The sequence below is a fragment of the Alligator sinensis genome, unplaced genomic scaffold, assembly GCF_000455745.1.
Source record: "Alligator sinensis unplaced genomic scaffold, ASM45574v1 scaffold320_1, whole genome shotgun sequence".
In the NCBI taxonomy this organism is placed as follows: domain Eukaryota; kingdom Metazoa; phylum Chordata; order Crocodylia; family Alligatoridae; genus Alligator; species Alligator sinensis.
In genome coordinates this window covers 727964-754205 of record NW_005842249.1, presented here as the reverse complement: position 1 = coordinate 754205, position 26242 = coordinate 727964, and the positions used below count along the sequence as shown (strand labels likewise).

General features: G+C 42.1%; 1 protein-coding gene across 2 annotated transcripts in view; it reads right to left on the bottom strand.

Annotated features, from left to right (window-relative positions):
* The window catches only part of UBA6 (ubiquitin like modifier activating enzyme 6), a 59484-nt gene that overhangs the window by 9407 nt on the left and 23835 nt on the right, over positions 1-26242 (bottom strand). For both annotated transcript variants that reach the window (XM_006027521.3, XM_025208730.1), the window contains exons 10-30: positions 25295-25398; positions 24044-24106; positions 23685-23761; positions 22587-22653; positions 19706-19849; positions 18792-18862; positions 18076-18154; positions 16353-16433; positions 15733-15810; positions 14075-14256; positions 11545-11650; positions 10849-10938; positions 10658-10738; positions 9191-9319; positions 8204-8255; positions 7896-7959; positions 6843-6912; positions 5190-5261; positions 3410-3527; positions 1525-1718; positions 104-231 (exon numbers count right to left, since the gene is read on the bottom strand). In XM_006027521.3, the coding sequence (XP_006027583.1) occupies positions 104-231; positions 1525-1718; positions 3410-3527; positions 5190-5261; positions 6843-6912; positions 7896-7959; positions 8204-8255; positions 9191-9319; positions 10658-10738; positions 10849-10938; positions 11545-11650; positions 14075-14256; positions 15733-15810; positions 16353-16433; positions 18076-18154; positions 18792-18862; positions 19706-19849; positions 22587-22653; positions 23685-23761; positions 24044-24106; positions 25295-25398 (2050 nt within the window). The remainder of the gene's footprint in view (positions 1-103; positions 232-1524; positions 1719-3409; positions 3528-5189; positions 5262-6842; positions 6913-7895; positions 7960-8203; positions 8256-9190; positions 9320-10657; positions 10739-10848; positions 10939-11544; positions 11651-14074; positions 14257-15732; positions 15811-16352; positions 16434-18075; positions 18155-18791; positions 18863-19705; positions 19850-22586; positions 22654-23684; positions 23762-24043; positions 24107-25294; positions 25399-26242) is intronic.

Here is a 26242-nt window from a genome sequence, read left to right as displayed (position 1 = left end):
GTCTGCTGATGGTTCCAAAGGTTCTGCGGCCAGGTCCAACCCATGGGCCATAGGCTGCTTCCCCTTGTTTTAGGGCACAGGCTTTCATCATTGTGTTCCTTACCTTATTTCTGTTTTTCTTACTTCAGCAGTTTCTGTGAACACTATTATTGGAATGGCTAAGTTAAAAAAGCAATTCTTGTATGCTTCAAATGGATGGCCACCCACAATTTTGATCAATTCCAGTGCAACCTAGGGTAGACAAGATGACTGGGTTACTCAACAGAGTCTTAAGTATTACTTTTAACAAAGCTGACACATAATATTTGGCACAGTCAGTAGTACCGACTCAATTACAGAATTTCCATTAGGCTTAGGTCAGCATTAGGGAGCTGCGTAGCTCAGTCAGTAGGACAACTAGGAGTCTCTGGGGACACATCTGAGTAAGTAGGGGAAGCCACGCAGGCACCCCCAAGGTTTTGGGGGCCCCGATCCTACCCAGAAATATTAATGGCTTGAGCTGTAAGGGACTCATAAGCTAGACATTACCATTTTCTAACATGGTGAATACATAAAACTAAAGAACCTGAAATAGTGAGCTAATTGCTTAAGTAAATATATACTGCTATAGCGAGTCCTCTTACATTGTAAAAATATGTACCAGATCTAATCTAAAGACTCTGTTGGGTTGTAAAGCTACATGTTTTAATGGTTATATTAACCAATGAGAATACATCTTTCTTTAGAAATTCATTGAATTACAAATGGAAAAGCCAATTAAGATCAATGATTTATATCAATCCAGCTTGTTGCTGTTACTACTAGCTCATCACATTTCTGTTCCTGTTGATGGCATGCCAGCTAAACAACAGCAGTGAAAAAGATATTATGTTGAGAAAAATATTACTGCAGGCATCTGTGCACAGAATAAGGAATAATACAGCAGAGCCTGCCCCCCTGCTTAGGAAGGGAATGCTTCACTCAGATTAAAGAGTGAGGAGTTAATGTGAAAATAAGGGAAAAGCACTAATGACTCTCACTAGCATACTAAACAGTGCAACTTAACTTTAGTCAACAAATTACAACTTTTTAAAAAGCATAAACTATGTTTAATGTTTTTTCCTACTTGCTAATCCAGTTTTAATAGCAAGACAAATGGGGTTACATTTTATAATTCTGGATTCCCATACTGCTAAATATTAAATACTGTATCATGTTCCAAATTCTCCAGCCCAAGAAAGAGCAATGCATGCCCAAAAGATTGTTTAACATCTCTTCCAACTATAAAGTTAGACCATGAAAAAATTTCCATTTCACTTAAAAACAAAAATATTCTGGCAACGAGTACCACAGACTCAAGATGTTACTGTAGATTTAACCCAGTTTAGGGGTTAATTATACTAGTCTATCAGGGCTGCACTTAATTAACCACTCCTCAAATAATACCGTGTTTAAGCAGAAACAGGGCCAAAATGGAATATGCATTTCCCAAGTCACATGTGGTCTTGTAAAATAAAGGTCTCCTCAAAATGCAAACTTACTCACCAAGCCAGACACTGCAGCGGTAGCAGTTGCAATGGCAGGAATAATCTTTCCAGCAATGCGCTTTGTTTTGAGCCGATCTGCTGGTTCGATGTTGTACATCTTGGCTCGTAGGTTAGATGCTGCTGTTATGAAGTCTATATGCCCATTATCATCATCATCTTTTTCAAAGGAAAGTGGCTTCATTTGCAAATCACCTGTCCATGACATGAACCGCTTATTGTTTATCAATAAAACAAGGAAGACCCAATTAATTTACTGATGTTCTGGTCTGTTTTGTTTAAAACATTTCACTTTAGGGAGTACTAGGTCCTGGTGCAAATTTTTTTTTTTTTAATTTGTCTTTCTGAGCTAAAGAGAACCAGCCAGCAGAGTTAGTAACTAGGTTTACTAACCTGGGTTACATACTTATTAATAATGAGATTAAGCATTTTATTGCCCTTCATCAAAAAGAGAAGAATTTTCTGAGCATTCTTCTCCACCCTGCAAATCCACCCTTCATGGATCCACCTTGCAAAAATCTTTGTAATAATTCACTGAGCCTAGATTAACACTTTCTTTTTAAGAATAAAAATTATAAAGACATTTGAAATACGTTAAAGAGGAATTATGTGGTATTTTACTACTCGAGCAATTACTATAACAGAGCTCCCATTAAGAAATTCACAGAAGTGATTCTCAGCCTTCTAAATACCAGGACTGCCTTTAATGCAGCTGGGCTCTAGCCAGGCCCTACAGGAAAATGTAAAGGCAAAACAGTGCCCTAACAACTCTGCTCCCCACCCCGCCTCTCCCCCGCTCCAGGTTGAGAACCCTTGCTTTAAAGAACATATTCATTAGTTGCAATGGACAATCCACAGACTTATTTGTTTGCTTCTTAGGGAATTCTTTAAAATAATTCTGGGATTTTTATATTTTAACAGCCATTTAGGGATAGACACCCATTTTAATTAATGTTATACATAAAAAAGAAGTTTCAGGACTGTATGCAGATGCAAATAGCTGAAGCACCAGAGTACTTTTTGCAAACAAGATCTTACATTGTATGATGCTGTGCTACAGCAGCAGTTAAGGCATATGGCCTGCCAAGGCATTTTGTCTGGCCCGCAGAGCATCTCTTGGTCCTGCCTGGTACAGGTACGAGGGGAGTAGCGTGGCTGGTCTCACCGACCCCAGGCACGCAGTGGGGCTAGGGCAGTGTGGTGGTCAGACTCCATTTCCCAGCAGCCCCAGCAGTAGCGGATCCTTCCGGCTCCCACAGCTGGGCCTGGCCCTGCTGGCTGGGAACCCGGCCCTGCTGGCTGGGAACCCTGGCTTGTCCAGCCCACTTCCACCGCAGGGCTGGGACCCATGCATGCAGGGTACTTGGCTGCATGGCTGGGATGGGGCTGCAGGTGAGCAGCATCCAGGAGTGAGACAGGCAGCTGGGACTGAGGAGACCCTGGGATCTTGGGGCAGTGACAGCGTAGAACCAGAGGAGAGCCATGATCCCATCTGCATGGCCCTGCCCTGACCCCGTGGGCAGGGAGCTGTGTCCGGGGCCAGGTTCAGCATCTTAGTTTGTTGAAGTGCGAGGCCGGGGAAGAGCCACGATGTGCTCCCTGCACGCCCCTGCCTGTGGAACTGGTGCCCATTGCAGGGGTGTGCAGGTAGCAGATTGTGGTTCTGCCCTGGGCCCATGATGTCATTGCCCCATGCCCCCACCCTGTGATCCCAGCCTCACCTACCTGTCCTGCTCCTGAATTCCACGGGGGGGGTGACCTGGCCTGCAACAGCTCAGCAAAACTGCCTATTTGGCCCACGGGCCCAAATTTCCTGCCGCCCCCTCCCCACCCCCCGAGTTAAGGCGACACAAATGGTGAAGTAAATTATAAAGGACATTACTCACTTTTCAAAGCTTCGTTAGCTAGTATGGCATTTTCCAGCTGGAAAATAGCATTCCTTTCATCCTCACTGCTTACTGGATTATGATCTGGTTTCCGTGCAGTTTCATCCGTCTCTACAACCTGTAAATATATGCAGTAATTGAACATATAAATCATATTTTATTTTCTTCAGCACAAGAATGAGATTTACCCAAATATACTGGATTTGGCATTTGCCTTGCATTATGACCACATCAGATAAAAAGCAGCTATTTTCTTCACCGTTAAGGATAAACTGACAACTCTGCAGTAAGCAGGGATATGGACAATGCAGACAAGTAACTACGAATTAAGCTAGGGCAGGAACTCAACATCAGCTACTCTGTTGTATTCACCTTTCACCGAGGAGTAAGTTGCCTCCGTTACAAGGTAAGAGAGTGTCCATGCTGGAAGTTTTTTGCACAGGAGCTCTCACATTGTAAGTTTACACCCTAGCTTGCCTCCTAGTAACTCGTTCGTGAGTCCATAGCACTGGAGACCAAATCCTAACAATGAAACTATGTAGGACAGGGTGTTCAACCTCCAGCCTGTGGGCTAGATACAGCCCATCACGCTGTCATTCAGCCTATAGGACTCCCATGGGTCCAGATATTTGGTGGTAGGGAAGCTCTGGTACCACTCCTCTGCTGCCAAGTCTCCAAAACCCCAGGGAGCCCCAGGCCCTGCACACTGGATCTCGCACCTGATCCCAGCAAGCTGGGATAGGCAGTGGTGAGGCGGGCCCCAGGGCCCAATCCTGGTATGGGAGACTGGTGGGGAGGGATGGTGCCAGGACCCTTCGACCCAATCCCAGTGCAAGGGGAGAAGAAGAGAGCTGTACTGCCCCCAGGGACCCAATCCCAGCATGCAGAGGGAAGAAGGGGCAGTACCAGGCCCCCAAGGCCCAATCCCAGCACACAGAGGAGGGAGGGGGAGCAGCACAGGAACCCCAAGGTCTGATCCAGCCTCCATTTCACTCATCTGGCCTGCTCGGCCAAAAGGTTGAGCACCACCAATGAAGGAGAACACACAGACTTACATGCATCTGTGTCAAACATTATCAAGTACTTTAACAATGCAACAATACTGCGTATGTCAAGGATTTAAAAAAACAAACAAACTCAACAGTTAAAAAAAGTTACAACCAACATAGTTTACTGCTTCATATTTAAAAAAGGATCTATTGATTTTTTTGTGGTGAGGGGGAGGGAGGGTAGTTAAGAAGGATATAGTATACATTAATTTTCTCGCCCAATTTGAAAATAATCTGACTCAGAGCACTTACTATACTATTCAATCTTTGACTTATTTATTAAAATGCTCTAGTAGTTACTATGGATATAGATGGTTTCAGAAAGTTTAATATTAAAGGAAAAATATATAAAAAGGTAACAGCTTTATTAATCACTACTTATGAGCATTAAAATAAACTTGGCTGTATAGCTGTAAAAATGCTTGCAAGTTTAAAGATTTTTTTTTGTTTATAATTTAAAAAAGAAACCATTAATTTGTATGAGTTCAGAGCACCGTCAGCTTTATTTTGACTAGACAACGCTCAGATGTTTAAATGCAAGATCTCAAAAATACAACCCGGGGGGAAGGGGGGGAAACATGGTACACAAACCACACACCGACTACGAGGTCATACAGTGGTTGATCAGTAACCGACAGGTCAGGAAGAAGTGGAGGGGGGTACCGAGTAAAGCAAGATCTGAAGACAGATTATTTATCTGAACTTAGAGCACATTTAAATATTCCACCTACTTTGTTTGAAGGTCTGAACTCTGGTATCTTTACTTCTGAAGTTATCTTCAAAATACTTTCTTCTGATAGGTCCTTGGTTTGGTTTGTTGTTTTTTTAAGAAAAGAAAAAGAAAAAGTAACTGCAGGTTATTTTTGCAATAAAAAGTAGACAGTCCTATATCTGCTACCAATAAAAAAATCAAGTCAAGGAAAAGAAAATTGAACTGAAAATACCCACATACTTTTATTTAACATTTCACTGACAGCAGCATTAATATTATGGGAGGCACTAAGCAATCTTAGATTTGAAGAAACCAATCAGGCTGGGGGATGCAGTGAGATTTCACACTGGCAATCTTACAAATAAAAATGTAAAATTGTTTCATTTATAGTATAAAATGCAAGCAGAACCATATATACAGATCACCATCTATACAAGTTACAAACAGGCAATGGTAGTAAGCATAGATTATCTTGTCTGTGACATTTTCTTGCAGCTGGAGATATGCAGTTCAACCAAAAACATTAATCATTCATGTTAAAATCCCTGCTACCTCTTTTTTCTAAGCACCACACGAACAGAGAAATTCTGACAACAGTGGGCATATCTACACATAGTACGAGTGCAATGCAACAAACTCCGGTGCAGTTCACACCAGAGTTTGTTGCTCCTGGGTGCCTCTTTTCGATGTGCACCTAGAACTGCATCATGTTGAACTGGGTCGGAGCAGCTTCAGCTGGCAGAGGAGCCAGGGGGTCAGCATGCCAACTCAGGCCTGCTCCGACCTAGCTCAACGTGCTGTGCAGGGGCTGGCTGGGACACAAGGATGCTCTAGTGTGCGGCTAGTCAGCAGGCAGCCCCTACACTGAAGCACCCTCGTGCTCCAGCCAGCCCATTAGTGTCGACACGTGCATTACAGCACACTAAATGCCGCCATAGGATACTACTTGTGTTTACAAGTACTAACATCTGGCAGTGTTTATGAGTGTCCTACAGCCTAATAGGGCCGCACGTGTAGATGCTGAGACTACTGCAGACCTAATTAGGCAGCTCTGCAGTATACATCTCATGTAGATGTGCCCAGAGTATATTCCATCTAGACTAGGTTAGCTGCTCAAGGAGCAGCCATTGTAGCTACTGTCAGAAGATCTGAGAATAAAGATGAACTGGGAATGGAAAGAAGCAGGCAAGGCACCAAACAAAAGCATAGGTATTTTGGTACAGACAGCATGTAAGCCAGATGGTACAGGGAGTGTGTTGGCCAGAAAGGACAAGTGTAGTAAACCAGGGCTTTAGATATGAAATCAAAAGGATCCAATACTATGGAGAAATTAGGTCAGCTAAGAAAATGTAAGTGGGGCTAGAACTGACTGAATATTTCTGAAAGGTTTCTGGTTATTTTCTCTCCTCTTCAAGAATGAAGGGTAAGTCTGAAGAATTAAAACAAAACAGTTTCTTAAAGATAACTGCTGAGGAAGAGCAGGGATTATAGTATTGGACAATCATGGTGAAGGCTAAAAATAATTTTAAAATTCTGTTTGTTTCACAACATTTTATCACTGAATACTGAATATAAGCAGGAGCACTTGAATACATGGCAAATACTGAAGTGCATCTAAAATTCTCTTTACAGCTCTAACTGGTAGAACGCATTCCCCCACGGCATGGCTTACCTTTTCTGTGAAAGGGATACAGTATACTGTTGCAAAGAGTTTTGCTGCACTTATTATGAAACTGTAGTGTCTGTTGAAAAGAAAATAATTGGCTTTGTAGCAGAAAATATAAATTAGATTATCGTGAAAAAAACATTGTATTTCTACTATACACTGTAACACAAGTCAAGACAGGGACCAACTGGGACAGGCTACAAGAAAATGAAGTTTCTGTCTGTGGCCTGTGAGACATGCTATTGAAGAGCTTTTTAAGAGAAAAAGATGATTCTAAAATTTAAGTGATAGCCCACAGAGAACTCATGAAAAACCTGAGATGGCTTGAAATATTCCCATCCTTACAATACCAGATTTAATCTTTTCTTCACAATTAAAAATGACATGCAAGGTAATGTCTTATATTACTAATAGATTGAGTTTTCAAAGACTAAGGAGGACTTATCCCAAGAGTACAGATCTGGGGGGGGGGGGTCAGACTGCCTGCCTGGGGTTGCTCTGACCTGGCTCAACATGCTGTGCAGGAGCTGCTGGTGCATTGCGTGCTTCAGCATGGAGCTAGCCAGCAGGCAGCCCCTGCACTAAAGCATCCTCATGCCCCAGCCAACCCCTCCAGCATCTATATGTGCACTGCAGTGGAGTAAAACAACTTCGCAGTAGGATAGTAACTGTATTTACAAGTACTACCCTGCTGCGGAGTTACTTAGTTCCCTGCAGCCTAAGAGGGCTGCACATGTAGATTGCAGACGTTTGCTGTGGAATTAGTCTACTCCATAGTAAACATCTTGAGTAGATGCATGAACAGTGTTTTAAAATGCTGCTTATGCATTAAATCCTTCAGTTCAGTCATTTGCAAAATGTAGATTAAGCCATGATTATATTGAATTTTATGTGAAGGAAAAGGAGTGGGGCCTTCTACAAAACTTAATGCTTTGACCTGAGGTAGAAGCAAGTCTCCTAGGCATTTTACTAATGTTGGACAAGTTCTCTATCCACACAAGTCCATCATTCAGGGTTTGTCCTTCAATGTGTGTACAAAGAATCAGATACAGTACTTACAGAGGATCATTAAATTCAAATTTTGTTGGAAACGGTGGCCTTTTTGGTGACTGCCAAAATAAACCTGTTAAGTAAAAAGATTTTAAGTAAAAAGCTAAGCAATTAATAAACACAGTAACACAATGACTTTCATAGACATTAGGGCCTGGAAGGGACCTCGCAAGATCATTGAGTCCAGCCTCGCCCCACTCCCTCTGGCAGGAAGTCAGCTGGGATCAAGTGACCTCAGCAAGAAAAACATCCACATGTTTTTCTCCATGACTTACTCCATAAACTCACGAAATAATGTAACAACTGTTTATACTTACTTCCATCTTTTAATCGTGTATCAAGGGGAAAAGAATGTAGTAGCTGAAGAGCCTAAAGAAGAACATCATAGTATCATTAATGCTTCACTATACACAAGTCAGCACTAATATATTAATGAAACAAAAGCAAATGTTATTTTAGTGCTCTGGAGTCTTGGTCTGAAACTCTCCCAGCAGTTATGAAAACACATCCGTAGTTGTGTGGGGAGCTCCATCTCAGCTGCTCAGTAAGGCTAAAGCGGTCAAAGTGCTGTTTCCAGCAACAGAATGACACACACATTCATTCAAAGCAAAACACAGGTGTCAACTTTGTATGTCACCTCCCAGGTCATACATAAGAAAGACCTGTCGTTCAATAAGAGACTTTCCTAGCAAACAATTTCCTGCGTAAGTACTACTTTAGACTTTTTCCTTAAAAAAAAAAAAAGCTGTGTACACAATTTAACAACACTGTGGGACACACTTTCAAAGCTGAAAACTCAGCAGCTGTGTTTTAGCCATGGCTTCTGCCATACATTTGAAGAAAAAAGCATATCAACACAAAGCTAGAAAATAGCAAACTTGGCTTAAAAACAAAAAGTCTCGAGACAAAACTTCACCAAAATTAGATCTTGGATAATGACAAGCTTGTCTCTGCGCAATCATACTATCTACCTAGAAAAAAAGTTGCAAAAACAATATTACATAAAATCCTGTCCCTGGCTGTTCTCTAGATGCAATAAATGTAGCACTTTATTCCAACTCTGTTCCCACAAGCAGATTAACACACCTCATTTAATGTAAGATTAATCTAAAATTGAAGATTGTGAAGAGATCATGGGGTGTTTGGAGGGGAAAGCATTTGTGGCAATAAGACAAAATGTTTAGTATTTCTGGAGCAAGTGACAGGCAGCCAAAGGTGAAATGTTTTGCAGTTTTGGTATCTCACAAAAATACACTTTTAACCTCAATTAAAAACCATCCCATAACCAGGTTTTATATACTCACCTTATGGTTAAAATATTTCTCAAATTTTATTCTTGCTAGCTCCACACACTGAGACCAATTTCGGGGTCTACGACTGAGGTATTTAATAACTTGAAAACAGCCTTCTAAACTCTCCCCCGACTTTATTCTCTAAACACAAAACAGGATTAAGAAAATATTCTTAATATAATTAATAGAATGGACAATTTCAATATAATAAAAGGCTTAGTCTGTGTGTCTGTCCGTGTGTCTGTCTGTCCGTAACGCTTTTGGCCAACTGCCCAGTTGGCATTGGCTGATTGGGCTAGGGCCAGTTGAGTTAAAACAGGAACCCCTCCACCAGTGCCGCCTCTTCCTGCAGCCCACAGCGAGGCGGCTCCCTCTGCCCCACCTCTACAGAGGGGAAAAAAAACAATAAAATTAAATTAAAAAAAAAATGGCATGAACGCTTGAAAAGTGGCAGGGCCAGCTGAGGAAAGGTGGGAGCCCCTCTTCCAGCCCTACCTCCTCTGCAAACCTTTGGTGTGCCAGTTCCCTCGGCCCACCTCCAGTGGCAAAAAAACTAAAATTAAATTCAATAAAAAATAAAAAAATTAAAATAAATAAATAAATAAATAAATAGGGAAAAAACACTTCACAAGTGGCGAGGCCAGCTGATGAAAGGCAGGAACCCCTCCGTCACAGCAGGGTTGGACCTGAAGGGGGGGTGGGGGGAAGCAGGGTCGGACCCAAACCAAGAGGGGAGGCATGGGTGGACCTAAACCAAGAGGCAGGGCGGGGTCACAGGCACGGCTCTGTCCCCGCCGGCCCCTCTTTCCCCATCATTCTTGACGGGCAATTTGCTAGCATTCTTTATAACTCTTTTATCAGACTGCAAATTCAACTTAGGTAATATTACTAAGAAAGGACAGATGCAGATCCAACTGATGAAATATCATTTACCTTTCATTACCAGGTTAATGTGGAAGATATTTGTTTGTCCGGGGTCTATTTTTTTTTCTAATTTCAAGCTTCGTCAGTTTTAGTGATCATGGAACAATATGTACTTAATACACAAAATAGAACATGTGGATCCTTATTCCTTCCTTTCTTCCGCCTTCCCATAGTCTACTGGCTATTAGTACAGCTCATCTTCTGCTGTCTTGCACTTCAGCAAGACTCAGCTAACAGAGACTCAAGGTTCCCACTCACATATACAGAGGTGCCTAACAGCCCAAAAAGCATTCCACACAAAAAGACTAACTTAAATTTGGATAGTTAGTTGAGCTCCAATGTCAAGTTAAGAAATGACAAGAATGTTTTTGATGTTACCGCTCATTAGGGAAACAGACAGTAACAAATCTTACTTTGTAGCCAATATAATCAATCAGTAAATAGCTAGACTCCCCTGGGAGAAGGTTACATTATCCCAAAGTTTAAATTCTGTTAAATTCTGTTAAGCCACAGACTAGTTTAAACTCCTTATTTTATCATGGCATTTATTCTTACCTGTAAGACATTTTCTGCAGATGGATAAGTTTGCCAAAATTTGTTAAACAAGGAAGGCTTATGGGAAAATGCACTTTCAAACTGAAAAACAAAAGAACAAATAAGAAGCTGAGCAAAAGACTGTTTTGCAAGGTTTACTTTTTCCTTCTAAATGTAAAATGTATTTGTATGCAGGCAGCCAGTGCACTTACCTTGTCTCTTGCCCACTGTATTGTGTGCTCAATAGCAGCTGGGAAAGATTTTAAAGTGCAAAAAGGTATTTCTTCTTCTGGTGGATCTCGCTAAATTAGAAAAAAAAAGCTGTATGTAAGGACAGGTACATTTAATTATTACTGCAATAGGATCGAAGATTACTGTACTATTTTAAGTTCTGGCAGGTCGCTTAAAAAAAAAAAATCAGATCGACAAAGAACAAAATGTGATTTCATGACCCTGGATTTATTTTCTCAAAGCACAAATGATACAGCATTTCAACACAGCCTTAACTGCAACTTAGAACTCAAAAGGCAAGACAATGGGAGTCACGAAGTAAACTGAACCCCAAGACAGTACCACTAGAGCAAACCAAATTTAACAGAAACATCACTTTTCCCCTTTCAATTGAGCAGCTGCCAAAAATGTGTTTCTCCTGCGTAAGTGACATAAATAATGGAAGGAAATTCCAAAATAATCCCTCTCAAAAATATACTAGTTTGTTTGGCTTTTTTTTTTTTTTATCTAGACCACTAAAGATCTGATTCCTCTGGATCTCTAATACGGTCTATTTTCCCAGCATCAGGACAAAGTCAAACAGATCATTTCTATATTAAATAGATGCACAGCATTATAAACGAAGGACAAGAGCTCAACCACCAAATGCAAGTAATATTTATAAATGGACAACTTACGTGGCTGTTGTAGGACTCTGTCAGATGAGGCAAAATAACTTCTGTGTGTCCTTTAGTTCCCATAGTGCCAGAGTCTAACAGAGGGCGCAGGTTTGCTACGCAACGACTAGAGAGGAAAAACATGAAAGATGTTTGAGAAGTCTGTTGTCAGCAAGGCCCTCTCCAATGTTCAGAACTCAAAAGGAGAAACTGAAAATCAATATAAATGACCTCAGAAGCAGCTGGAGGGTTTACAATAATATGTAGAAGCTCAAAAGATCAAGCGAGGAGAGCTGGCAGATAAGAACCTTATTTCACCTAGTCAGTACCTGGAGGACTGCATTATAATACAATCACACGGTTCACTGTCACACCTCTAACAGCGTTAAAACCTTTGATCTTTTCTAGATCTCTTCTTTGAACAACTCTCCAAATGGGTTTGCATCATGCACATCTTGCCACTTTGGCTTTCCTCCAGTAGCTTAAGTTAACAGGCTGTTTTGGGTTGGATCCTCCAGAGTAGAGCCCATTCCCCCCAAAAATGTGTGTACACTTTAACAGTGTCTTCATGTCTTTTTTTTTCCACAAAAGCATTTTACACTTTTAGCTCTTACTTATCTTTTTGGCGATCTTTATTGACTCCCTTGAACTTTAAGAGGGTTTGAACTTTAAGAAGGCATTGCTTCTGAAAGTTCTTAGATTGACTTGATTACAACACTGCCTTAAATATGTTACTGAAGTGTGAGTGGCTATAAACCAGGTATAAACAGACAAGTTTTATGCTAAGTCACGACAAAGGTAATGCTTCTCAATGCCATTTTCTGACCAGAAGTGCACTATAAAAAAAGATTAACTGCAATCAATCTTGAAAATGTATGTCCACTTCAAAACATCCTGTCTGACTGTTTCCATTACCCAGTGTAGAGGGAGGCATTCATTACACAACTAAAATAGGCCAATCATTCCCACCATTTTTCAGGACCTCCAACGTCATACTGACCCTTCTGTGAAAGTGTTATCCAGTTAGGTCAGAGATCCAGAAAGCCTCGCTTAGGTTTAGCATTATAAGCAATACCACTTAAATAAAGAAGCCAAACAAATAAGCTCCCATCTTGCCCTGGACCTAGCCTATATCAAGGATTTGAGTTGCTGGTGCAAAGCTACAATCTATTGTTATTCACACAAAAGTAAGCTTACCCCTGCTTCAAAATGAAGATAAATTACATTAATACAGGTCACAGCTTATTGCTTTTTATGCTAGGAGTTTGTGTCAGTACAGCTAGACTGTCACCTGGCCTCACACCACACCAGCAAGTCCCTGGTGTTTGCAATTCTTCCAACACCTAGTCACCCTGTGCCTACAATGCTTTGAATATGTATTTTCTAGGCAGTTTTCAAGAAAAAAGGGAAGGGGCAGGAAATCAAAGGGAACTCTAGTAAACTTATATACAACTCCTATGTTTAAATAACGTTATGAATGAAATGGCTGAAACTGTCCCAACTGGACTGGTCTCTGGTCAGATTTAATAACTGCATACAGGTTCCCCATGTGGGGAACTTAATCTGTATAAACAAAGAGTGGGTGCATCCCCAAAAGCGCACACATTTTTTTCACTGGGGACAATTAGCGGGGCATAGATGCACATGTGCCCCTACACACACTCTGGGTTGGTCCCAGCAGCCTTACCTGGGGTCCTGGGGGCCTCCTGGGGCTGCAGCAGCAATCTGGTTTAGGGCAGCATACGCTACAACCATGTGCGTCGCCCTGCTTTCTTTGCACCCGCCCACACACGCCCGCCTTTTTTGATACCGGGAGTTTCTGGTATCTAATTCTGCCTCTACACTGCAAGTATACAGTACAGAGAACCTATTCACATGAGTCACGTACGTGCTGCAGTGCCTCAAAAGCCTTTGAGGCACTGCAAAGCACACATTCTTGCTTGTGGGGACACAGCCAGTGAGTTTAAAGTGGAATACTTACTTCTGCTGAAATAGAGAGAGTGCCTTAAGCTTAAGGCAGTTTTACTCTGGAATAAGAGCATCAAAAGGCATTATTCTGAAATAGATCTTCCACTTTAAACTAACACCTTATAATTAAGTTCCCTGTGCTGACAAGCCATGGTATTACAAACCACTTTAGTAATACATTTTAATTACACTAGTAATTACACCTTAGTAATAGTTGGTAGGGTCTGAAGGGACCTGAGCATATCATCGAGTCCAACCCTCTGCCATGGCAGGAAAGAGTACTGGGGTCAAACGACCCCAGCGAGGTGTTCATCCAGTCTCCTCTTAAAGACCCCCATCATTCACTCATTCTCTGTGGTACCTTTTTCCTTCTAGATGGTGACTCTTATCCCTGCCAGATACATTGTTTTAGGACTGCCCTGTTATATATTGTCAATGCAGTTTATCCAGTCTGGAGGGGTTTTTAGGGTTTGTTTTTTTAAACTAAGGGAAAGAAGACAATCCACGTTATAGCTTCAAGGTATGAAAGAGTATCCAGGGTATTCCTATCAAATCACATCCAATTCCCCTCCCAAACACTTACCTGTCAATATATCTCCTTGCCTCAACATTGTCCAGTGCTGTGACAATTATATCTTGCTTGGTATAGAATTCATCATTGTAAACATTCTCAGTGGCTGGACATACTTTGTTAAGCTGAGGATCTATTTTCACCTGGGGGTTAATGTTCAACGTTGCTGCTGCTGCAGTAGAGCTTTTAGGTTTCTAATCAAGTTAAAAGAGCAGATAATTAGTCCAATATTCATTGTGAAAATGAGATCTGAACAAGGTGCATGGATCTGGGTTTCAGGAGTATCTCCGGCATTAATAAGATAATGCTTTCTTTGGGTGAAAAAAAGATTTGCATGTAAAAATGTACAAATGTGATAAGACTGAAACCCAGTCTTATCACCTTAGATGATAAGTCATCTAAACCCAGCCCTCTTTCCTGCCTATGCAGGGGGTCGGACTCGATGATCTATTGAGGTCCCTTCCGACCCTAACGTCTATGAATCTATGAAAGTGAAGGACTGGGGTTTTAAATTCCCTTTTATCTACTTAAAAGTTAAGGGCCTTTCACCTTCATCTTATTCATTCAACTTAGGTCTTGCCAGATTTCCTTTTAGTACCTGGCATGATTTAGTATCAGTAGGCTGGGGAAGCATTTGTAAAGTATAACAGGAATGGAGTTTGCCCATTTTTCGACCCTAGGACAGGGGTGCTCAAATTTCTGGCCCATGTGCAGCCCACAGATCCTTGGAATTCAGCTCACAAGGCTCCCCACAAGTTTTTTGGGAAATTTGGCAGCAGGGGAGCAGTGGCAGTACAGCTACCCCTCCCTGCTACCAAAATTTGAAAGTCCTGCATGTGGGCCTGGTCAGAGCTGGGCCATAACCCTCCTCCTGCATGGCCAGATAGGAGCCAAGACATGCACCCTTCCCTCCATGAGGGCAGGTTGGGGCCAGGCTGTGCTGCCCTGCCCTGCCCCCGCACCCGACCCAGGAGAACCAGGCCATGCTCTACTCCTCCTGCAGGGGCAGGCCATGACTCTTCCTCACTGCACTGCACAGCTGTTTTACAGCCAAACCACATCGCTTTCCGTGTCCCACCCTCCCACCCATCCAGGAAGATGGGGAGATGGCTGATGAGTACATCAGCTGTTATAATGCAAGTGGTACGGCTGCATGCTCTTGTAGCTTCCTAACTTTGACCCTCAGTGAAAACGAGTTAGTTGCAACTGTTTTACAACTAGTATATCACTACAGAAGCATATAGATAATAACAGTTATATCAGTATTATTTGATATCAATACAAATGTAAAGTTGGCTATAACATATGCATAAATAAAGGTTAATTCTGCCTTAAAATGGTTGGTAGAATACATCCTTCCACCCTCCTAGCTCTCGAGCTAGTAGCATCACTGTGACCACGGGGCACTGTACACACAGCAAGAAGCTCTGCTTAAAATTTAATACAGAACAGAGCTCTGTACTGGAGCACGTGCGCCTTATCCTTACACATCTACATCACTCCCAGCCTGGAAGAGGGCAGGGTGCACCAGCAGTGCTGCCTTGCATCAAACAGACATACCAAAAGACTTTTTGCACAGAGCTATCTACATTCCCAAGATAAATTCTCATAGTGGATAAACGCAGCAACACATGCTGCTCAAGAGACACTATGACACAGAGAATGCTTACCTGTATGTGGTGGGGTCGGAAAAGAAACTGCCTGTTCAGGTTGGACTTTTCTATTAAGTCTGGATCTGTAATTGTGACCTAGAGAAAGAAGAGCAGAAGCACAGCTGAAGTTATACATTAAAATGTGCTGTTCAGCTCTACTCTCTTTGTAAATGCTATGAGAGATCTTCCAGTACAGTATTAAAATACCCCCACCCTGTTGCCATCTGTCAGGGTTATGACTATTGCCAATGATCTACACTGGCATAGACAGATCTTAGGTTCTGCAAAGTATTTTAAGAATACTGCACATGTGTATGCAGTCTGGGTGACAAAGCACATTTCTCAGTTTCTACTGGACTCCTTCCCTGCTCCCCCCTCCCAAAAGTATGATACAAAATAAGAATGCTTTTTATAGACTAGTAAGACTAAAACTATGCAGTGAAAGAACTTTGTATATGGAAGCAGGTACTTAAATACTTTTTTAAGTCAACAATCCCCCTTTTCAGACAAAGAAAATGCTTCACCACCATATTCATCTCACCACTCTCAAAACACACCATATTGACAATATACCACAGCACTGTCTCACGTTATTGTTTAAATAAGCAATGGCAAGTCACTGGGTGCATAAGACTTACCATGCCTTTCTCTTGCCCAGTGCCAACACCAAGAAGTGCAAAATTTTTTAACATTTCGCAACCAATTGCTCCGCACCCAACCTAAAGAAAATTGAAAGCAATTTAAGCAACAGAAATCAGTGATTATTTTAAATAGGCAGGGATTTTGGATAAAAGGATTGTTAGCTACAGGAACCGCCAGACAAGCTTCAAACATTCAGATTTCTTTTCTCCTTAAATAGTCCATTACATTTCCCACCACAGTAAATATCATTCAGAAAGAATGCCCTGATCAGGCACACCAAGGATGACACTCTCAGGTACCAAAGGGAGGATGTTTCCAGCAGAAGGCTACTGACATCGCAGGGACTTAATCCTGCAAAACGTACAAGTGAAGCCAAACCTAGCCACCGAGCAGGATGCCAGACATCCTTTTTGATCAGACTGTTTCCTAATTACAGATCATGGAATTACATGACATCCTGTAAAGTAGTTTCTACCGGCTACTCTGGGTACTCAGAGGGTAAGGGGTTGGATGCTTTGCCAAACCACAAAGCAGAGAAAATTATGTTTGAAGTTGTTCTACACTGTGGACATTGTAGAGATGCTATTAAAATGGTTTGCCCACTTAAGTTTGGTTAGATAACTTCCTGGAGTAACTATAGACTAAGTTAATCAAAATCTGTCCTCAAAAATATTCTACCAAAACTTTGGGAGGGAATATAACAAGGTCTAATTTACCAAGATCTCTTTATGAGTGGCAAGGATTTCTTAGGTTAATATCTTTTATTGGACCAATAATGTTGCTGGGATAGAGTTAGACAAGCTTCCAAATGCAAGGCATTCTTCCTCAAGTATGATCACAAGGAGCCAGGCACAGAAAAGTATGCATCCTCTGTGCCCGCTGGCACCTGCCCCTTCCATGGTGCCTACGCCCCTGCCCACAGCTTCTGCCCTCCCCCACTCCCCTTACTTAGTCTCTGCATCTTCCCTGCAGCCACTGCCCTGCCTGCCCCCTGCAGCTTCTCCCCCTCCCCATACCCTACTTTGCTGGTCCCCCATAGCCTCTCTGCCTCTCACTGCAACCTTTTTCCTCATGGCAACTGCTCCACCTGCAGCCTCTGCACCCCCTCTGCCGCTGTGTGGCCATATCAGAACTGCCCTGTATGCCATGCTTTGGGCTGGAACTGTATCTAAGTGGCGGGGGGTAGAGGCTGAGGGAGATGGGCAGCAGGGAGCAGGCTCCAGGAGAGTAGAGGCTGCAGGGAAGCAGGGGGCAGGCAGGTGATACATAGCTAGAGTCAACAGCAACTGCCTGCCTCCCCCACCTCATACCCAAATCCAAGACAGAACCCCAGCCCACCACGTTGAATGAGGAAATAAACCTTGTCTTCAATTCAAGAAAATATGGCATGTTATGAAACACAATAAACAGAACTTAACCAAAGCCTTAAAAGATGAAACATTTATTCTTTTTTTTTTTAATCTTTGTTCACAGATTCTGCTCCTCAGGGAAGGAACCCTGTATGAGCGAGACCCACTGTGCAGAGCTACTTGCAGGTTCAGAGAACAGCTTATATCAAGCAGTTTGCAAAAAGTGCTCCAGTCATTGGTGTGCTATAGCGAGGTCCAACTATAATTTTGGGAAATAAGCTCTGTTCCCTGCTCGCTGTTAATGCGAGTAAATGCAATCTGGCTCATCTAAGGATGTAAAACATGACTTCTTCTCAGAGGCTATACTTACCAAGAAAATGTTCAAATTATGCAGCTTTTTGCACAGGGAGTCTCCAATGCAAGCTCTCAAGGCATCATACCTATCACCCCTGTCCAGGCAGGTGAAGACAAAAATAAAGGAAGTGCAGCTATAATTGGCAACCATGATACCAAATATATAAGATAAGCAGAATGTCTTGAGCTTTCACATTAGCTAAAAGATGACTCACTTTAAAGTCCCCAGAAACTCACTCCCCTCCCAAGTTAATAGTATCCTCACCTCAGAAATATTTCCACTAACAGATAAAATACACCTTTTTTACAGGTTATTTTGAATTATTACAGAGGCAAAATCTTTAACTGGGATGGAATGCCTGCATATGATTCACAGATGACTGCGTTGAATGAAATTAGTGCCTTGGCATATGACATTTAAAAAACTGATATAAACATATACCAGTATGTGAAGTACCCCAGGAGACAAATGACTTGTCCCAGAGTTGCTATGCAGCAAACAGCCTTATAGATGGGGGTGGAGCAGGTAATAGTTCACTTTCATTAAACAAATTGTTATCCTAGGATAACTGCAGACACACAAGTTACACCAGTGTAGTTTAATACCGTTTTCACTTCAATTTTAGTATGTAAGTTATACTGGTGTAGGGCTATACATCCTGTATCTGCTCCTTGTTGACACCAGTATATAACATGCGGTATGTCTAGGACATTCAAGTATTTCAGTTTTACCTTGGGATGAATTCTTCACATCTGCTGATCTTGTCTAGAGATGTTACAATATCCAATGCATCAATGTACAGCTATAGGGGAAAGCCAAAAAGGCATGCAAGTTGAAAGATTTCACATTCATCAAAATATTATTTTTGTTAAAGAAAGACAATTACTAACTCACGTTTTCAATATACTGCACGCAAATCAAGAACTAGGAGAAGTAAATCTGAACAAGGCTGAACACTATTATAAATGTGATACCATACAGCAAGGCTATCTAACTTCTGAGTGGCCAGTGTCTGCAACACCCCCAGGCACAAAACCGCAGGGCCTGAATGCATCCCAAGCTACATGCTGTGCCATGTGACACACCCCCAGTTGCACCATGCTAGCAGCCCTGGGTCTCCCAAGCACCCTAGCCACAGGTTCCTGTAGCCCTGTGGGCCATGCCAGGCCACCACGCCCCCAAGGGCTGGGGCGGGCAGAAGCTGGTGAAAGTACGGGGAAATGTGGAGACCGGCAGTGGCAGCAGGTGAACTATGAGGGGACTGGGAGCCTGAGGACTGCAGGTTAACCCCTTGGGGGTCACATGCAGCACAATGGCCACCAGCTGGAAAGCTTTGATATACATAACGTTATACCTTTGCATCCAGACACAAGAATCTATGCTCGTCTTCTGTTCTGGAGTGTGGAAACTGACAATTTTAACCTCCTAAGTGACTGCAGGTTATTGTATGTTCATAACTACTGCCAATTTAATTAAGACCAATTTAACTGTACCATGTAACAGAGACAAGGAGATCATCACAGTCTAACGAAAGAAGTTTACAGCCTTAAAAATATGGTTAGGCTTCACTGCTCATGCAGATGCTCTCTCTTGTACCCACTGCCACACATTTATAAAATTATTATTAGGATAACGAATGACCTACCCACTGCTGCAAAGGAGAAAACTTTCCTGTTACTGCTTTCAAGACTTCTTGGCTAGCAATGCCACCCACTGTTGCAGCAAGAGGAGCAAGGAGTCCCTGAGCAGTCCTAGAGAGCCACTGCACTAGGTTCTCATTCACCTGAGGCTGAAAAACAAGTCACAACAAAAAGGAAAAGCTTTATAAATTAATCCGAAGTCAAACTTAAAAAGAGCTTGGGAGACAGTGCCAGTTTATTTCTTTCCATCCTGAAAACTGACCATTTATATTCACTCTTTTCTTTCTATTTTGGAGCCAATTTCTAATCCATGAGTGGATATTCCCTGTAATCCCATGACTACCTAACTTTGTTAAGCACCTCTGATGGGAAAACTGGACAAAGGCTTTTTGGAAGTCCAAATATATTATGTCAACTTGATCACCGTGATCCATCTGCTTATTCACACTCTCAAGGAACCCAATTTCTCTTTGACAAAGCTATGTTGATTCCTCCCCAGCAAGTCATGTTCATTCATGAGCTGACCAATTATTTTAGTATCATTTTTCCTAGCCTTCTGGGAGCAGAAGTCAGGCTTAATGGCCTGCAATTCCCTGTCTTCCTTCTAGAACTGTTTTTAAGTATAGGAGTCACATTGGCAACCCTCCAGTCCTCTAAAACAAAGGTATACTATCATTAGGAGTCCAGCATATTTAGCTAGTATGTTCAGAGACTAAAAAAGCAGCAATGTTTTAACTAAAAGTGTGTTTTTCCTTGTTTTAGGAGGTTAATGTAAGTGTGGCTACAACACTTCTATTGAACTGAGAAGTATAAAAATGGAGAGAGACAGCCACAGACAGACAATGAGAAGGGGGTATGTCAACTTTGGGTCTCTGGGTTTTTTCATCTTTTGCTCCAACCCAGATGTGGGGGGCAGCCTGGGCCATGGCACATGCAGCCAGTTCCACTGCCTCAGGTGCGGAGGTGGTACCTGGTGCAGAGCGCAGCCTGCCCCATGCGCCGTATCCCCATATGCAGCTCTTGGGTACGCTGGGATTTGTAGTCCATGGGGCTGAGTGGCACGGGGTAGCGTGGCAACCAGACTTGACTTTCCATGGCGATGCCCCCGAGGCAGCAGTTCCCTCTCCCTTACATCCCAACTGCCATTGCCAGCATCTCTGCCGCTGCACTGGTCCCAGTCCCGCTGCCCAGGCACCCCACCCCATCTGCCCCACCACACCCAGTGCTGGGGCAGACAGATGGAGTTGGTGGGCAGGGTCTCTGTGGAAATGAGCCCTGAACCCCTGCAGGCTGTGTGCGCTCAGCTGGGTGGATGGGATGGGGCAGCAGGCAGGTGGGGAGCAGCATCCAGGAGTGGGACAGGCAGGGCTGGGATTGCCGGGTAGTGACGGTGCAGAGCAGAGCTGTGATCCATTCCCAGATGCTGCTCCCTGCCTGCCCCTGGGGGTCCCAGCATGGCCTCCATGGAAACCTGCGAGTCACCTCAAGAGCTGGGATTTCAACTGCACAATTTATGGCAATGGGAGACTGCTTTTGTGCTTTCCTCCTAGCTTTGAAGTTGGGGGAAGCAGAGACCAAAGAGCTACCTGACCCCCCAGATATATTTTTCCTGCTGTAGCAGTGGGAAGGAGACAAATTCAAGGCAAACCTGCAATAAGTATAGTCTATACCTGGAAAATTATAACAAATTTATAAGTTTTCCATATAGACAGTCCAATTACAGGAGGGGTCATCTTATAAATCAGGGCTGTTTTCTAGTTGAGTAAATACGGTATGTCAGTAAAAACATGTCAGTAAAGAAGTTTGCTGTTAGTAAAATAAATAAATAAAGTAAAAATAAAAGTTTGTAGATTTGTCATTTAAGAAAAATGTCTTGGGTTGGCAACCCTGATGTGTGGTCACATTACCCTGTAAGTTTGTTAAAGGTATTTCCTAGGTCAATCTTAAATTCTACAAAGAAACGTGAAGTTAATTACTTCAATTTGGTGCCCCATTGTCCTAAATGATTTCAAGTCTAAACATCAGGAGGCGCTACTTTACTGTCAGGGTGTCTAGGATCTGGAACCAACTTCCAAGAGAAGTGGTGCTGGCTCCTACCCTGGCGGTCTTTAAGAGGAGGCTAGATGAACCCCTTGCTGGGGTCATTTGACCCCAGTACTCTTTCCTGCCATGGCAGGGGGTCGGACTTGATGATCTGCTCAGGTCCCTTCCGACCCTACCTACTATGAAACTACAAAGTCTGTGCTTTGTTATGGGACACCTAAATGATAGTGCTACACTTATAATGATATGTGGGTATATCTGTCCACTCCATCCAGAAGCCTGCCCATTCTGTCCAGGACCCCCAGCAATGGGTGCAGGGCAGACAAGGCCGGATGCAATCAACTTGCACCTCCCCAGTAGGCAATGTAAACAGCCATGACAGGGTGGAGGTCAGATCAGCACCTCCCACACCCCTACAATTCGCCAAAACTCCTTAAGTAGCCTTCCAACCCAAATAACTACCAGCCTCTGAGCTACATCCATGTTCAGCAGCTAAGAATCTGGCCCAGTGTTTTAAAATGAAAATTACACCAAAATGATTGGATAACAACTCCTCACAGACATTACTGCCTTACTCGTATGATTAAATTACTAAAACTGCAGCAGTGTAATGAGCTTCAGAGAACAGCTCCAGAAGTAACTTATGCACATAGCTGCTTGTATAAAAGCAGCTGATACATCAAAACAACCCAAAGTGTAAAGAAAGGGTCAGTAACTAGAACAGGGACAAGGTGTAAAGATTTATCTCACACTATAATAATGCCTACTGGATTAACTGTGTTTATGTTGTAACAGCCAATGCAAAAGTGCAGAGCAACCATTAGCTACTTGAGAACTACTCACTTTGCTTTCCAGCGTTTCACTTACAGATGCTGCTGTTTTCAACATCTCTTCAGCATCTTGCAGGCATCTACAGCCCAAGACAAAAATAAAGATAATTTTGCATTCATAGCATAAATTTCTAAAATAATAAACGCAACAGGACAACTCTGTAACACAGCATTTCTCAACCTGAGGGTCATGACCCAAAAGTGGGTTGAAAGAATATATGAAAGGGTCATAAACAAACTTTAAACTTGGGAAACTGGCTTTTCCCTTGCAGGCTGTTAGAGTTCCAGCCTGAAAGGGGTTGCTTAGGGGCCTCCCAGGCCCCACACACCCACCCCCTGCCCCACACAGCGAGGCTGGGAGTGGGGGGCAGTGGGTCAGGAATGAGGAACACTGGGTGGTGTTTACAAATAGGTCCTGGTACAAAAAAGTTTGAGAACCACTGCTGTAACCCACTTGAACAAAAAAAAAAAAAAAAAAAAAAATAGCTAAGAGGACTTGAAATTTTTCCCATTTAATAGTAAAAGCATTGAAAACACACTTTTATGATTTAAGTTTTAAGTTTAGAAACTGGTGTCTATTGGCCACACTAACACAGAAGGTTAATACTGGTATTTATGCACTCAAGGCACAAATAATGCTTTAACTATTTTGAAACAACTAGACTCATATCAGACTTTAAACTGCTGAAAGCTATTTATGACCCTGTGTGAATTTACTGTTAGTCAAACTTGTAGATAGACATCCAATGTCAAACCATCATGACGGGAAGGGAATGCTTCTGGGGAGAAGTCATTTGATACATTCTCTGCTAGGAAGTGAAACAGTCATGACTGGGGTGGCTTTGGAGAATGCCCCATGTGCCAAAACCAAACAACATAACAAAATAAATGCCTGTGAACAGCCAGTAGATAGTTACTTTTTATCATTACTAAATTAGTTGAGATTTGAAGTGACCTAGAGGTGAAAAACATGATGTGCCAAACTAACAACAAACCCATTCAATAATTATTTCACACTGAATATTAAATGCGTTAAGCATCAGAGGATTAACTAGGTTTATTAAAGACTGTCAAGAGTTTGTAAAACACAATACCACTAAAATAGCATTACCCAGTGTTTGGTACGCGTCCAAAATTTTCCTGGAACTGGTTCAAGGCAAGCATGGCAGCATGTATCTGCAAAGGTGCCTGTTAATGAGGTAAAAAAAAAAAAGAGGCACTGATTTGTTATGTGTAATCAAAAAAAACAACTTGAAAAGCTTGACACTTTTCTCTTCAGTTTCAATTCCATTCCAACTAGTTCACTCCTTTCTCTAATGGTCTGAACCTCCCTCCCCAACTGTACACTTCAAAGCATACTTACTGTACACCATTTAGAAAAAAAAAAGTTATGATCTATGAAGCTTTCCACCCTCAAATTATGAGAAATCTAGTTTCTAAAGAAACCAAAAGGAGCAACGTGCCATTTACCTCGGGTTTGCTAAAATCTGCAACAAGGCAAGTTGGATTTGTTAACTGCTTCTCCAACCGATCCTAAAAGAAAGATTTGATTAAAATATAATACATCAAATTATGAACGCATCCTGCTCTGTTATGTAGTTTTCTCCCACCTCATTCATAGCTAACAGTGGTAACTAATGTTATTACCCCACAACTGAAGGATTAAAAACTGCACATTCCCTTTTTTCCCCCACCAACCTTTTTTCTATTACCTTTGTTTCACTATCTTTATAGAAATGATACTGTATTAATATTTTTCTAGTTGGAGGTAAAGGTTCTTCTCAAAGTTTTTCTTCTTAAGACCTGATTTTTTTTACCAGTTTCATAGTCAACTAGCTAAAACAATTTCAGCAACATCCAAATGACTGCAGTTACTAAATATTTTACAAACAGCCATTTGTGCACTTACAAAACCATTACAAATACAAGGCTGCTTTTATCATCGAGTACAGTTGTATTCTTCTCCTACCAAACCAAATGCCATTTCTAGTTGCCCATTAAAAATTAGATTTTACAGATTTTTGTTAGAGCTATTGGAATCCTATGGGAACAATACTTTTAAAAAAGTAAGACAAGACCAGGACCTGGTCTTCAGAGACAAGAAACCACACTACCCTACCACACTATCTAGCTGCAAGATCCCAACTACTGAAGGGGTCATTTACAATAGTAACAGCAATTAAGACCATATACCTATATTCTGCTGTAGACTACACAAATAATGTAAAAGAAAACTGGATAGGTACGGTGGGATAGCAGGCTAACCTTTCACCTCTAAAGAGGTCTAAAGATGTAGGTTAATAATTTGGTCTTAAAATGATTCAAATAGTGCCTCACTGTAGATCTGCTATACCTGTTCACATGTACAGATTTGATACCACCATCTTGTTCCTCCTCTATATGACTTTAAGAGCACTATATAATTTTCAGGCTTCCTAACCAAGATATTTCTACAATATTCCCTTGAAGTAGAGTTCAAAGGAAGTCTATCAAACATTTAGATGTACTGTCTGATGGATAACAAACCGAGGCTGTATGTTTGAGGGCAGTAATCCCCACAATTAAATCTACCGCAATTGTTAATTCTGTAAACTCAGAAAAATAGTGTCATCCTATCCACACTATTTATACATCCCTATACATAACTGCTCGAGCTCTCATTCTGCCTCTTAAAAACATTTTCATCTGAAAAGAAGTATACTGTACCATGTGAACACTTACAAAGCAAAATGTTTTGGGGGTCTTTACTTGAACAGCTATGCCTCCATGTAAGTAAGGCTCCATATCTGAAGTATTCCCAATGCTGAAAGAATAAGGTGAAACCACTGAAGAGAGAAAGAGATGTATGTTATCTGAGTGACAATGACATAATAAACAGCTTAAGCGCTGATGTAATTCTATTTCTCTGAAAGGTACTTATCTTCTACAAATATTGTACCCTCACTGCTGCTTTTAAAAGTATAATTTCTGTAATTCAGTCCTACTACAATAATAAGTATAGTTTACCCATTTCCACAGGTATCAGATTGTTTTAAAACTAATACTTTAGGCAGTAGTGCACAACCTTTTACCCCATGGCTAGAACTGGGGCTGGCACGGTGGGGACTTGATCTGGTTGCCTAGGTGGGGTGGGGCAGGGGCAGCACAGTACCAATCCAGACACAGGGGCAGGGGTGGCAGGTAGCAGCATGTGTCGGGTGGGGGCAGGATGGAGACGGGGATCAGCCCAGCAATCCAGACAGGCAGGGGATGGGCCTGGCCCTGATCCTGCTATGCAGCAATGGTCCAAGTGGGGCTGGATCCGGCTTCCACTGCTTCCCTGCCACCGAATTTCCCAGCCTGTAGAGCTCCCTGTGGGCCAGGTGGCATGGCTTTGGAAGCTGGATATGGCCTTTGGGCCAGGGGTTGAACCACCCCTGCTTTATGCTACTACCCAGAGATACACCACCACTTTGCAGGTGAAGTGTAGCATGTGTATATGCACTTGCATTGTCAGTTCTGGTCATATTTTTTATAATGAAAAGAAAATGTGTACCCTTAGCTTTACTTAGGTTATGCATAATATGAATGGAAGAGGTATCCTAACCTGCTAGAGAGCAAGACAATCTAGTACAATCAATATCCATGGATTTTTATATGAACACATAGGCTCAGCACCACAGCAGAGCA